Genomic DNA, 15,380 nt, shown 5'->3' on the forward strand with positions numbered 1-15,380 from the left:
ACCTCTGAAGGTGAACCAGCTGATGTTTGAAACTATTTTGTTTCCACGGTAAAACGCGGTCAGAGGGACGCAGCTTCGGTTATGCTGAAGGATCACTTTACTCCATCTGTTCTGACACCAGATTAATATTTCATGACACCAGCTGCATCCTGGAGCACAAAGAGCTCCGCTTTTCTGACCGCCAGACACAAAAACGCGACTGTCGGTGTTTATTAGAGAAACGCGACCGAGAATCTTCGGCTCAGCTGAGAACAGAAGAGGTAACTGATCGGTAACGCGGTCAGACTGAAGTGAGACTCCACAATGCGCTCCAGATCCGTGATCCAGTTCCGTTTTTTACACTCGGCCGATCGATCCCACTTTGAACTGACGGATGTCCACTGGAGCCAATCAGCGGCTGCCATTTTCCAAAGCCTTGTTTATTCTCCGTGACTGACCAATCAGAAGCGTCCTAACCAGCACCGTGCGTCATCAGAGCAGAATGTGAATGTGGGCTGCTGTTACCGGAGCCCACTCTGCTCCCATCCCCCACGACCCAGCAATGGCGGCTGCTTTTTGCCGCTTTGTCCTTCTCATGTCCCGCTGGTAAAAGCTATGTGTTCAAACGTGGGTAAGAAAACAACGTGTTGTTCATGAGAATGCGCGTCAGTCACGAGCACATGGTTCTGTTTTCACGCACTTGTGTCTTCGCATGCCTGTTGTGTCGCACTGCTTTTGTCCCGTCCCTCCTCCACGGCGGGACTTTTCTCTCTGGGCACCAACAAAGGAGGAAATGAGGCCAGAAACCTCCAGCGACCCGAAGTCCGACAACCGAAGTCAGACTTCGTTTTCTTCGGTTCCTTCGACGGATTCTGGATGTTTACGCGAGTCTCGACGTTCGCGCACGAATTAATGGGATGTAGGAGTAAAAACATCCTTTGGAGTGTGAAGTGCGCACATAAAAAGATTAGAGGGAGTTTCAAAAATGGCTGTTTGGAAGGGGGAGGGGCGAGCGGCAATGGCGACGCTGCTCCACATCCGCTACTAACACCTTTTCTCTGACTGATAGCGTCCATTTGGCAGCCGGTGAACCTGTAAAAACACTTTAATCCACTAAAACAGCTGGAGCCGCGGAGCTTTAGCTCGTCTCCTCTCAAGATTTGGCGGCGTTCTCTTGTCGCCGCGGTGGGCGGGAAAATCTGTCCAGTCGCCTCCTGATTCCTCCAGACGAACATCAATCAAACTGACACTACGTCAAACCAAACGTTGTCTTTTCGATAAATGTAGTGCGCATTTCGGTGCAGACTCGGTTTTCTGGAGTGGACAGTGTCGGTCGGGCACCATGGCTCCGGTTCCTGCCCGTTTCTGGGCTTTAATCGGTTTGGATTATTGTTTTAGCGCAGAAAGCACGCTAGCACAGGGAGAACAGAAGGGGGCGTGACCTCGGGGTATAGAATTTCCATCCATTGTTCCACTCCACCACGCGTGGAGAACACCTCTATGTGGCCTTCAGCCAATCAGCGTGCATCGACCTCCTCCAGGCTCCGCCCACTAGCCTATATTAGCGGCTCGGCCGTCAGCACCGTCGGCCACTGGCACAACATAATTGTCATTGATCCTGAAGCTGAGCGGAGGGATTTACTTTATTCAGCTTTCTTTATTTTATTCTGCTGAAATAATGGCGGACACACAGCTGGAGTCTGGCTCGGACATCTCTGCCAAGGTGAGCCGCCGCGCACCTTCCTCCTCCTCTTCCTCACGGTCCCCTCACTTACGCGTTTCCAAGTCCTAGATTCTCTACTAAACCTTCCCGTCCTGGCTTCGCGCTCTTTCGGACTCACGCTGGTTCCGGTTACCGGAGTGAACCCCCCGGTGCTGAGATGGGCATGTTCGGTTAGAATGAAGCGCGGCTCCGCATCACGGAAGTCTGCGTCCGTGTTTCATTGTCCGGAGAGTAACAGTCTGCGCGCGTTCTTTGTTTATACAGGCAGCTCGGTTCTGCGCGCTCTGACGCGCTCATCCCGTCCGGACCGGTGCATCCATAAACGGCACCGATCGGATCTTCAGCTGGTTAACGGCGCCGCTGATCGAGACGGGTTTGTTATGCACATCCGCAGGGTTCCGATCGGATAGACCAGGAGATGAGTCCGGTTCGGAGTTCCAGCTGCTGAGGCGGAGTACCGAGGTTTTGTGCGGCTCCAGTTCGGTTCGTGGTGAGAAGTTGGTGCGTTTGAATGAACGCGCAGCGGAACTCAGGCTGTCAACTTTCCTCCTCCATCCTTGATTTCTGCTCCGGTTCTGGTTCTGTGTTCCAGAGGAAAACACTCATGCGGGTCCGACCCAGTTTGTTTACCGAGTAGCGGAGGTTTGACCGCTGCGGGTCCGTTCTCCGGGAAGCCCCTTCAGCAGCACCCGCTCCGCTTCTGCTTCTGTCTCCGCGGTTCGAGCGGGACGTTTCCATTTGATCTCAGGGGAAAGTTTCTTTCATATTTTGTAACGCACTCCTGCGCGTATGTGTGTGTTTGTGTGTGCGCGCGGCAGTGCTGTGGAGGTGTGAGGTGACGGAGCTGGTTTCCCCCTGATGGTTCCTAGATCGTGATGGTTCTGTTCTGCCGTTAAAAGCCCTTATTTGGGTTTTGTTCGGACTTGTTTGGTGAAACTTTGCCGGACTGCGAGCGCGGAGCCTCACGGTTCCGCAGCAGAAGGGTCGAGGAGCACCGAGCCGCGGAACCGAGCAGCTCTGGGAGATTATGACAAACGGGCATATGGAGGAGGTGGAGGGGGGGAAAGTTGGGGTTTCGGCATTAGCGCGTTAATCCGGGGGTGCCTGTTAGGTTCTATTTTTAGTTCAGGTCCGTTTTACGCACAGGCGCGCTTTTACGCGCGAGCCCGGCGCCGTTCGTCTGCTCTCAGGCAGCCGCCGGTGCTCCTAACCAGCCTAATGGATTCTAACCAATCAGAAGAGATTGTTAAACAATTAATCAATAAAACGTATGTGTTTGAGGTGGGCGCGCGCAGCTGTTTCCTGGTACCAGCTGGACCCGGAGCTGTTCTAACGGTCCCGCTCGGCCTTATTTTTACGGCTGCCATGTGTCGTCTTCCATTGTCCTTTCTGCCTTGTTAGAACCAGCGGCCAGCAGCAGCGTGCGTCTCACCTCCTCCCCTTCACCACCATCAGCCCCCTCCTCCCCTGCTCCTGCGCCCTCCTGTCATTTTAAATGGAGCGGTGTATCATGGGTAGTGCAGTTTTTTTCCCGGGCGTGTCTTGTGACATGGTGGCTATGGCGGCAAAGCTGGAGACTACAATACCCAGAGTCCCCCGGGGCCACATCAAAGTATCAGATTACAGCACATTATGGGGGAGGGGGAGGATCAGCAGACATGGTGTTTAAATAGGAAGCTGGATTCTGACAGGCTGAACAATGAGCAGCTGTAAGTAGGCCAGTGGGTAGAAGGGCAGGTAGCAGCTGGGAGTTATTTTTAAATTCTCTGTTTTGTTTTCAACAGGACCTGAAGGAGAAGAAGCTGGCAGAGGAGAAGGAGAACGGCAAAGATGCTGCCACCAACGGAAAGGTGAGACCCCCCGCTTCCGGTACAAAGCTTTTATCTCCTGCTCAGCGCCTCACAGCTTCCTGTCGGTTTCCAGGAGAACGAGGAGAACGGTGAGCCGGATGTAGATGAGGAGGAGGAGGAAGTGGACGAGGAAGACGAGGAGGACGATGGAGAAGGTGGGGGACAAGTTTCACCTGAGATCAGAAATTTTGCCTTGAAACTTTCTAAAACTGGATTCTGGTCTCTGATCCTGCAGGTGATGAGGAAGACGAGGAGGAAGATGAGGACGACATTGAAGGTGGCACAAAACGGGCAGCTGAGGACGACGATGAGGACGACGAGGTGAGACACGTCGTGTTAGACCTCTGCTTGGACCGGCGCCGATTCACTGACTAACTCTTCCTCTCCTCGCAGGACGACCTCGAAGTGAAGAAGCAGAAAACTGACGACGACGATTGATGCGTCCCCGTCCCCCCCACCGCGCGCCATCCTGCTGAACCACTTCCTGGTTCTTCACCTCTGACCTCTTTTCTACGTCACAGGTGGAGGGGCTGGAGGACTGACCTAAAAGAAAAATGATAATTAAAAATCCAACATGGTCATTAGCAAGTAGAGTTCAACAAGCATCCGCCGCAACCCCCCCCCCCCCCCCCCCAATAAAAAGCTGCAAAACAAATTTTCTAGAGGAACCCGCCACCGCATCCGACGCAGAAATCCGGCTTCTTTCCAACAACCCCAGAGGAGAATTTGTTTGTATTTTTATTTACATTTTATATTTTTGTACATATTGTTAGGAGGGGGCAGCGAAGCGATCGCCAGACCAAATCGGTGCTTCTTCAACAAAAAGATTTTACTTGGTTGACCATGTCAGGATATTTCAACAGATGCTAGAAAAACGTGTAAAAACAAAAAAGCTAAAAACAGAACCTGTTAAGCCGTTGAACTCAGAGCATTCCAGTAAATTTAATGTATGTACTTTAGCTGTACCATAACTAGTTTGTTTGTATGGGAGGGAAAGGCCAAAGAAAAGAGCCTCTTTTCTTTTTCCTTTTATTTTGTTTTTGTCGGCGACTTTTTGTTTTATGACGGCCTGTTTTGATGTATGTGAGAGTTTGTTGTTTGACAATAAACCGGACTTTTATTTTGTGAGTTGTACTTAACATCTCCGGCTGTTTTATTTCCTGTTCCTGTTGAAGACGGGGGTGAGTTTCAGGGCCATAAAGGTCAAAACATCAGAGCACCTTAGTGGATAAAGTCAGGAAGTAAGTTTTAAACGTTGAAAATTTTTATTTTATCCACATGAAACTGGTCTGCCTGTGGGTGCAGGCACCAGCAGGGGCGGGCCTGAGTAGAAACATTACATCACTTATTGGAGACTTTGGCTCAGAAACATTAAATCAGGAGTTTCTGACCCAGATCGGCGGTTTGGGTTTCAGTGTGAAATTAAACAACATTAACAGAACGTGTTACTAGATCACAGAACCGGGTAATCATGAATCTGGTCTGCTTGACACGTCTGATCCAAGAACTGACCTAATCCAGATAATAAAAATTCATGCAAGTTTATTTCTGACCAGCTGACAAAGTTCTGGTTCCAGATCCTGGACTCTGAACATGACCGCAGCTGAGTTTGTTGATCCAGAGCAGAGTTCAGCCAGAGGAATCAGAGCAGAATATATCAGACAGAACCTCGCCTCGTCTGAACCCCACAAGAACCTGCATGGTGGAGGTCAGAACCTGGTCCCTACGGATCAGGGTGGAACCAGCTGGGATCAACAGAACGATGGAGAACCGATCTGTGTTCAATCATGTTAGCTTTGGACCTAGAAACCACAGACAGGGCAGCTGTGACATCACCATGAGTGTGTGAATGGTTGAATGACAGATTGTGTTGTAAAGCTCCTTGGGGGGCTCCAGGACTCCAGACCATTTACCATCAATGATAAACAAACATGTGTCCCCCCCCCCCCCCCCTAAAAGTGTTTGTTTCACTTCCTGTTGCAGCGCCCCTCTGGAGACCCATTCACTGATATTAAACATTTTATTAGTTCCTGTATGAGGAGAATTAGGTTCTGTTCTTGTTGCAGAACTAGTGAGAGGAACCGGTCCAGCTGGTGGAACCAGTTAAAACTGGGTTTATGCTGTGTTTATAAAATCTGAGATAAAACTCGGATTAAAACATTTATCAGATTCAGGTTTGTGAGGAAGACGAACGTCCTACATTTCCCATCAGCCTTCAGGTGAAACGCCTAACTCACATCAGCCCAAAGGTCCAGGTACGGTGGCTGAAAAGGGACAAAACAGCAGGGTCATTGATGGTTCTGTTGGGCCCACTACAACCTGACCCAGAACTGGGTTTGAGTCGAGACGTTTCAGTGTTGGGATCTGTTTTCCTCCCAGGAACAACAAGCCTTTCTCCTGTGTGAAAGGCCCAGTTACTGAGTGGGAATAATGGGAAAGAATAAAGCTCCATTCTCACAAACTGAAGCTCTGTTGTGGAGCCGGCTGCAGCGAAGGCCGTCGGTGCGTTGGGGTCACGTGAGAAGAAGCCGAACCACAGGGGAACTTCCTGTTTGACTAACTGTAACTCAGAGCGGATACCTGCAGGAGTTTTCCAGGTCTTCCCATCTCCATCCAGTCAGATGGGAGAGGCGGCTTCATCCCATTCACAGGAAAAATAAAATCTTTTCTTATGTTTTACTCATTTTACTGGAATCTGATGAGTCACCCTTTCATGATCAAACACCTCAACCAACCATCAGGTGAAGTGAGAAGAACGCAGGTGAGACAGGTGTGACCCAGTGGGGGGTTCTGGTGTCGGAAGGTCCAGGATTCAGAACGATTCACCTGAAACATGATTCCTGTGTGACCACACACACACACACACACACACGCACACGCACACGCACACACACACACACACACACACACACACACACACACACACACACACACACAAACCTGAGCCATATGTTCTGCCTGACTGATCCTTCAAATTAAAAGCCTGGCAGGTGTGAAACAGGAAGTGGATGAGTAGAACTTCCATTTGGTTTAAACAGGCTCAGATGAATTCTGTTTCTGTCCAGACTGACCTGAACTCCTGAACTAAAACCGGGTTCTGCTCCTGTTCTAACGCTGACACCTGAGAACCAGCTGATCCAGGTTCTAAGTGAGGTAAAAACTAAACAAAAACCAGAACGAGCTGCAAGTTTCACAACAAAACAAACTTCCTGTTCCTCCAGGAAGCTGTCGTTGAGTTTAGTTTGAAGTTTTATCAGTTTGTGATTTTCAGCTACTTTATTTTCTCTAATGCAAACATCCAATCAGAACCTGGGAGTCAAATGAAAACAAACCAAACTCTCCCTGGTGGTGGGTTGCAGCACCATCTTTAAGTCCCGCCCCCTCCATGTAAACCAGTGTGAGGGATGTGAATTTAAAAATCCAGCTGTACTTCTGTCTTTGCTGAATTATCAGATGTCTATGTGAAATTATTTCTACCAGATGTGTAAAAACATCTGATCGGTAAGGCAGTGTGGCTTTCATGGCTTCACCTTTCAGCTCCAGAAGGAGGCGGAGCCAGAAGGTTGAGATTAGGGTTCTGGACCTGATTCTTAACCCTTACTCGGTCCAACAGCTGATTGGGTTCTTTATTAATCTCCACAGATTAAACAGATGTTCTGGTACACACACACACACACACACACACACACACACACACACACACACACACACACACACACACACACACACACACACACACACACACACACACACACACACCCTCTGCTGCAGCTCCATTAGGTGTGTTTAATTATTGATCTCCTCAGAGTCCTGATGCACACACTGGTGTGATGTCATCATTGTGTGTGTGTGTGTGTGTGTGTGTGTGTGCTGTGCTGTGCTGTGCGTGCATTTGTGTGTGTGTGTGTGTTAGATTGACTGATTTTGAACCTTGGTTATAAAAACAAGTTTAAACATTTTGTATGAAGTTCATACGTGCTTCACATGAAGGAATGAACACATGAATGTACCTGGCTGAGACCCAGATCCAAACAATGGTTCTAATGAGTAAAACCCACAACTTAAACATTAAAGTCTCCAGAACTCACCTGGACTAGAACTGTGGAATGTCTCACCTGTCCACAGGTCTTCTTGTCCTCTCCAGAGGGACAAAATTCTCCAGATGTCTCAGGTCGGAAGGATTCCTGCTCCAGATGTTGACCAGGATCCAGGTCCAACCTTCATAGGAGTTCTGGTTGGATTATCCGTCTCCAGGGAGGTCTCCTGGACCATGGATGTCTGGGTCATGTGTCCACCTGTAGGGGCATCAACTGGGTTTGCTGTTTCTGCACGACTGAAACACAAATTAAATACATTTATTTTATATTAAACTGTTTCTTTTGATCACAGAACCATTTTTACTCATTTCTTAAATGTTTAACAACAACCTCACTAATAAATGTATTTAGTGTTTATGAGTTCTGAACTCCTCCTATAACAAAAATGAGGATTATAAGCCAGATTAATTCAGCAGTTTGAATTTAAAATATTTAAATGTCGTTGGTATGAATTTAACCAGGTTTAACACACCATCATTGCTGGTGAGAAGTTCAACACCACAGTTATCCTACAACACGCTGGAGGTCTCTTCTGGTCTGTGGCGCCCCCCGCTGGCCATTGCAGTATGTTTTAGGTCTGTCAGTATTCCCAGAATTCCTGATCCAGTCCTGGACTCTTCCTTCCCAGCAGCCCTTTTAAGTGGTTCTGATGGAACAGGACAGTAGAACATAAGATAGAAAATCCCTTTCCCGTCACCCAGAGGGAACTCCGGTGTGACCAGATTCCCAACAGGAGCCAGAAGGAGAATAAAGAATAAACAACAGAGAAATGACCTTTGACCCTTGACACCATACTAACTTTATTGATACAGCTCAGCCACAGGACCAAAGCGCTGAACAAATGAAACAGAATGAGCTGAGAAATCGGCCCAAATACAAACGGTTTCATCACGCTCGTATCGTAAGCCTCCTGTTTTGGTAACGGTGAGAATCAGAAGTGTACTTATGTCTGCGTGGACCTCTGCCTCTCCGTGACTTTGTGGTTAGATGGGTAAGGGTTAGAAACCTGGAAAAGTGGGAATTGTAAAGTTCTGTTTAGTTTCTTCCTACAAATATAAAACTAGAAAAACTCACACACACAAAATCCTAGTTTATACAGCAGCAAAAGTGTTGACCATGTTATGTGTGTGTGCGTGTGTGTGTGTGTGGTTGAACCCTAACCCTAACCCTGACAGGGACACGTGTTGCTAATTAGCTGTGGCTACAAACACTGTGATACAGGCATCAGGTTATTATTGACAATGGTCTGTTTTCCTTCTTTTTGCATCTGTCCCTCAAATAAACAATAAACAAACAAACGCCTCACCCAAGGGAAGAGGCGGGATTCAGCCAAGTCTGATGAAGCTCATTCTACAGAGCTGTGGTCTCCTCTAAGGCCACGTTTGGTCTGTGGGACAACCAAGAGCAGCGGGGATGGAGATGTCCACCAGCTCCCTCACCAACAAGGCCCAGCTGAGGATGTTCTTCCTGCAGCAGCAGAGGAAACCATGGTGACGGTCCAGTTCTACACGACCCTCCCCGAGTCCATCCTCACCGCCTCCAAGTGGATCGCTGGGGCCGCTGCAGGGACGAGCCCCGACAAGCGCGTGTACAGCTGACCCCTCTCATCCTGGTCGTGGACCGCTCCCCTCAGGCAGGACGTGCAGGTCCATTTGGACCAGAACCTCACGCCACAGAAACAGCTTCTTCCCTCTGAACACCAGGTAACCACCAGTCACTTTGTTTCTGAGGCTCTCCATTCCTTATCTTTCTTTGATGCATCCCACTTTGTATGTTTGCAGCGTTCCACTGAAGCAAATCTCCAGGAATGTGGCGAGAAACGTGGTTCTGGTTCTAATCATCAACAGCATGAGTGGATGAATGGCGACTTTGGAGAGCTCTGACTCAACACGGTGTGAGCCATTCATCCTTTACTGAAACAGGAAGCTGCTTGTTTTGGTTTTCTAACTCTAGGCCAGCACGGCATGCACTTTGACCCCGAGGTCAGTAACAGTTGGCTTAGTGCAGAGCCAAGGACAAAACTCAAGGGATGAGCCATCCGACACAAACCAGCCAGCAGAACCATGTCAAAAGAACATCCCTAACCCTCGTTAGCATTATTCATTCATTCACCAGATGGTTTCACAAGTTTTCACTTATACAATTATTTGATTTTAGGTTATATTCTTTCTGATCTGCCAGAGGTTAAAGGTCAGGGGTCAGAAGACCTCAGAGTTGTAGTTCAGTAAAACTCTGTCTTGCTGCCCTCTGGTGGACACCAGCGGAACTTCAGCCTAGATCAACATGCAGCAGAATTATTAGAAAGCAAAAATGAGATGTTTGTGTTTCCCAGGATTTAAGTAAACAATAATTTTTACAAAAGTTTGTTAAAAAGATTTTTTCTTCTATTCTTGTCTTATTTCTGCATAATCCCCAAATCTGCTGATTTAATCCAAACAGTCATGATTCCTCAGAAAATGATCCTTTAACCCTAAAACTGATTCAGATCAAATAAAAAAGATGAGATGAAATATCAGGGACAGGTTTCTGACTCCTAAAGGAGGAAGTCTGATTCCTGATCCGGCCTACTGCTCCAGACACCAGATATGAAATCCTCCTGAGAGGAACGTTCATGGTTTCATGATTCAGACTCTAAATGTGACAACAATCAAGTCTCAACCTGAACCAAAGTTGCACCAATTCTCACTCTGCCTTAAAACGCTCCCTACTCCAATTATCAGTCTGATTTAAGGTGGAAATTATGCATTAAATAGAACCTGGACCTCTGAGATCCAAACCAACCTGTAAGCCATCCATCCATCCACCCATCCATTGTCTGAACCCACTTGTCCATGTAGAGTTGCGGGGGGACTGGTGCCTATCTCCAGCGGTCAATGGGCAAGCAGGCGGGGTACACCCTGGACAGAGTGCCAGTCCATTGCAGCCAACCTGTAACCATCAGATCTATTTATGACAGGATGAATTATTCATGTTGCAAAGACTCCACATGCTAAGGAGGCTAAGAGCCCTCAAGTGAACAAGGACATCCTAACAATTGTATATAAATCACTGATTGAATCCATTCTAACTTTCAATATTACAGCTTGGTATAACTTTCTTACAGTCAAAAACAAAACACAACTGTCTCGTATTGTTAAATTAGGCAGCAAAATTACAGGTTCTCCTCAGATCCCACTTTCTGTTCTTCACGAGCGAGCAGTGCACAGGAAGGCTACCCTGATCAGTGCAGACTCAACCCATCCACTGAACCCACATTTTCATTTACTTCCATCAGGAAGGAGGTTCAGGGTACCATTGGTCAAGAAAGGTGTCTATAAGAAATCATTTGTTCCCACCGCAATTACAATTTTGAATTCTTAATTTTTTTTTTACGATAACATTCTAATACCTTTTAATTGTCTTTTTATGTATTTGCGTGAATGTGATGCCAATTGTATTGTAAGGCGAGCCATGTCTAAGGCAAATTTCTGCCTCAATTCGAGGTGGATATCTATCTGCGTGTTGTGACGCTATGAACCGCAGATCAGCCAGATAAAAATACAAATAACACAATAAAAAAAACTTGTTAGAAATGTTTATCAGATTTTGGCGCGGTGCCTTTTCTTCTCATCTATTCTTGTGCTTCGCCTTCTTTGTGTTTGAGCTAATTCCTGTCTGCTGCTGTCTGAGTCTTATGCACAGCACTGGTTAGCTGCCATGCTTTCCTTAAACTGTGCTGGTAAGAACATTAGTATCTTCACACATCTCTTGTAAGTGCAGCTGTGTTTGATCCAACAGCATTATGGCTCTATTAAACACGGACAAGCGGAGAAGGCGGGATGCCGCCGACAGCAGCAAACTCTGCAGAAGGTCGCGGTGGCGGTCGAACCGTCGGCACAAACACGGTTAAATGACACTTTGCTGTGTTAGAAAACAACTGTAATGCAGTTGGTGTGGTTTACGAGCTAAGGGTGGGTGCTAATGTTTTTGCCTGTGAGTAAATATTTAATATGAACAAAAACTGAAGCATCAGCTGGATCCTTGAACGCTCAGAAAGTTAGAAGAATGATCATTTTACATGTTTTAGAGACAAACTTTATTATTATTGCTGACTTTGACTATAAACATTCAACGTTTTGCCCTTAAACATGAGGTTTGTTTAAACCCGTGTGTGTGTGTGTGTGTGTGTGTTATAGAACCCAGTTTCTACCTTAAAGGTAAACTACCTGAGATAATAAACCACCACCCTAAAACCCAGCTAAAGATGAAATGATGCTTCTACCTTCAGACCAACACAAACAGCTGGTTTAGTTTGGTGTCTGAAGCAGACAAACCCCTCCTCCCTCTCATTAGTTATTTTGACATCATCACTGGGCTCACGGGCCAGAACCAAAGCTTAAATTCCCCGAGAACCTAAGATCAGGGTTTGGTTCTGATTCAGGAACTGAACCATTGCACCTTTGACTCAAAACAGCTGATCATGTAGAGGTACCAGAATACTGGACCAGTACCCGGTACCAGGTACCTGCTAACCACTAAACTTTAATAAACAGTTTTCTACATGTGGGAGCGCCGTGGTGGCTGCACGACTCATCCTGGTTACTAGGTTGTACGTGCGTATGTTCGCTCTTGGAGAGGTTGTTCTGAAATGATGTTTAGCAGTTTCAATGACAGATTCTGAAAAGGTACCAGAAAGGTTCTACTTTGTCTTTCTGTGAGGACGTTTTGGGTCACGGGGGCAGCAGCTAACCAGAGAGGCCCAGACTTCCCTCTCCCCAGTCACCTGGGCCAGATCCTCCGGGGAAATCCCAAGGCGTTCCCTGGCCAGCCGAGAGACAAAGTCCCTCCAGCGTGTCCTGGGTCTTCCTTTAGGTCTCCTCCTCACGCTCATCTCGATGGTGGACTCATGTCGCTTCCTGGGCACCACCATCACCATCATAAAGGCTCAGCAGACGATGAACTTCCTGAGGCAGCTGAAGAAATATCAGCAGTCGATGAGGCGGTTCTACACCGCAGTCGAGTCCATCCTCACCTCCTCCATCACAGTGTGGTACGCTGGAGCTACCACCAGGGACAGGAAGAAGCTGCAGTGTGTTGTACGCTCTGCTGCTAACTCCCCTCCATACAGGACCTGTACACCTCCAGGTCATTGAGGCGTGCAGGTTGGATCACAGCTGACCCGTCTCACCCTGGACACGATCTCTTTGACTCGCTCCCATCTGGCAGGAGGCTCAGATCCATTGGGACCAGAACCTCTCACCACAACAACAGTCTCTTCCCCTCTGCTGTTGGACTCATGACCCAGGGCTGCCCACTCCAGCTGCTTGGTTCCAGTCACATGACCGGTGTTGTGTTTGGGCTCTGATCAGCAGTTAGTCGTTCCTCTAGTTACTGCTCCTTTATGTTATTATTTGATTGTGTTTATTTCTTATTTTTGCACAAAGTACTGCAGCAATGTCTTAACGTGGTGACCCTGACAAATTAAAATAAAGCCTTCTGATTCCAGTTGGACGTGCCCAGGGAGGTATCCTGACTAGATGCCCGAGCCACCTCAATTGGCTCCTCTCAATGTAGAGGAGCAGCAGGTTTACTCCAAGCCCCTCCCAGATGACTGAGCTTCTCACTCTATCTCTAAGGAGGGCCCAGCCACCCGATGGAGATAACTAATTTCATCTGCTTGTGTCCGTGATCTCGTTCTTTCGGTCACTACCCAAAGCTCGTGACCATAGGTGAGGGTGGGAACGTAGATCGACCGGTAAATCAAGAGCTTTGCTCTCTGGCTAAGCTCTTTCTTCACCACGACAGACCGGTACAACACCCGCATCACTGCAGCACTAACCCACCTGTCGATCTCACGCTCCATCTTTCCCTCGCTCGTGAACAAGACCCAGAGATACTTAAACAATGTGGTGCTCACACCTCACTCCTGCCACGTGAACCTCAAGGGATTAACCATCAATCCTGCTCAGTCAACTTTCCAGAGTCCAGAAGGAGGTGTTCATGAAGAACTCTGATCAGAACCACCTCATGTTATTCCTTTTCATCAGGAGGAGCAGCAGCTCCACTCCTAACTCCTCCCTGGATAATAGAGCTCCTCACCTGTAATAGGTCTGAACCTATTTGAACCTCCACTTCTTCCGGGCCAGAATCGGATCAGAACCAGGACGTCAGACTAGGAGAAACTGAAGATCCTTTAATCTCACAATCAAAAATCAAATCTCAGATTAGAGACGTTAATGATAAACCCAGAATCATGTTTTCAGTCTGAGTGCAGGTTCTGTATCAGGTCTGTCCTGCAGGTGGCGTCAGCAGCTCTGATTGACGCTGCTTAGAGAGATGCAAAACACACACACACACACCAACCTCAAACGCTCCTTTGATTTTTTTGGGGGGTGGATGGGTGGGTGTATTTCCCTCCAACTGGTTTCTGGTGTCAAATCACAGGAAGCAGGAAATAAAATCTGGATTATCTCAGAAACATTAAAGCAACGAGAGGCTTGATCTGAGAATAAAAACATCAAATCTAATTTAGCCTAAACAGCTGATGTCATCAGTAGCGGATGTTTGTCCTCACCTTAAGGTCAAACTATAAAAACCACTTCATTTTCACAATAAAAGCCTCCAACTCCCTCTCCTCTGGAGCCAGATTTCAGATTTTCAGGCCCTAAAACTGATGTGTTGTTTCTGCTTCGGCCAACCTTGGTGCCAACAGGTCTTAATCAGAGCCCGGTTCTGGTCCTGGTTCTGCTGCTCAGGTGTAAACGTGTTTGCACGTGTTGTGTGTGGACGTGAGTCTGCAGACAAAGACAGAGCAGCTTTTGTTCTGCCATGACAGAATCAGCAGAAGGCCTCTGCAGGTCCTGAAATGGCGCCTGATGGTGGAGCTGAGCGGGAGGAAGGAAAACTCGGAGCAGAGCTCACACATAAACCGGATCGGGACTGAGAGACAGATCCTGTGAGAGGCAGCTTCAGCCATCTGAAACAGAGTCAGACAGAGGAGTCAGAACCAGAACCGGCGCCGGATCAGGGCAGGAAAACATCTAAAGTAGCATTCCCAACATGAAGGCCCAGTTCACACCGGAATAAAGTTCAGCTGCTTTACCCTAACCCAGCTTCAGCTGGAGGAGGAAAACTCTCGGATTTTGTTTTTGTCTCAAAACCTAAAAAGTAATCTGATTATTGAGGAGAAAACGTGTGTTTTACTTCAGAATCAGGAAGTCCTGTAGGTGTAGAAACAGCAGAGGATGGAGATCCACATCTTCTGTTGTTTCCACAGTAAACTGTTTAGTTTAAAACGAATCAAAGTTCTGATCCAAACCCGGGAAAACGACGTTGGTGATGAATGGACTTTAGAGCTGGTTCACTAGAACAGCAGATCAGAACTTCAGATGTTCTTTAGTTCCCTGACTGGAACTTCCTGTTCAGTCTCAGGTTTACTTCCTGAACATCAGAGAAGTTTGTTATCCGGCTGGTCCGTTTCAGGATCAGCTGATGGTTCTGTTTAAAGACCCAACAGGAGCTCCAGGTCTGAATCAGGTGTTTGGTTCCTTTCACACCTGAGGGACTCGTCAGCTAAACCTCTGACGTGTTTGGTTGGAGACAAACCTCCTTATTGCTCCCTCAGGGGAGAACTTTCATCTCCACCAGTGGGAATTCCCGCAGAGAGCAGGAGAAAGTTCCTCGGATATTATTTATGAAACGTGAGCAGAAGCAGAAGCTTCAGTGCTTCTGTTTCAGCTGATTCAGAAAACA

At 47.5% G+C, this 15,380-nt stretch overlaps 1 protein-coding gene across 1 annotated transcript; it reads left to right on the plus strand.

The window, feature by feature from the left end:
* The first annotated feature begins 640 nt into the window (after positions 1–640).
* On the plus strand, positions 641–4,686 carry ptmab (prothymosin alpha b). The gene is made up of 5 exons (XM_015956542.3): positions 641–1,702; positions 3,487–3,552; positions 3,626–3,707; positions 3,788–3,873; positions 3,946–4,686. Exons 1-5 carry the CDS (start codon positions 1,658–1,660, stop codon positions 3,988–3,990), a joined length of 324 nt encoding a protein of 107 aa, XP_015812028.3. The 5' UTR covers positions 641–1,657; the 3' UTR covers positions 3,991–4,686.
* Positions 4,687–15,380: the final 10,694 nt, after the last annotated feature.

Source organism: Nothobranchius furzeri, chromosome 11 (assembly GCF_043380555.1).
Source record: "Nothobranchius furzeri strain GRZ-AD chromosome 11, NfurGRZ-RIMD1, whole genome shotgun sequence".
NCBI lineage: Eukaryota > Metazoa > Chordata > Actinopteri > Cyprinodontiformes > Nothobranchiidae > Nothobranchius > Nothobranchius furzeri.

Coding starts and splice junctions, on each gene's coding strand:
- ptmab (XM_015956542.3), top strand. CDS start 1,658: ATGGCGGACACACAGCTGGAGTCTGGCTCGGACATCTCTGCCAAG. Junction 1,703..3,486: donor GCTCGGACATCTCTGCCAAG/GTGAGCCGCCGC, acceptor TGTTTTCAACAG/GACCTGAAGGAGAAGAAGCT. Junction 3,553..3,625: donor ATGCTGCCACCAACGGAAAG/GTGAGACCCCCC, acceptor GTCGGTTTCCAG/GAGAACGAGGAGAACGGTGA.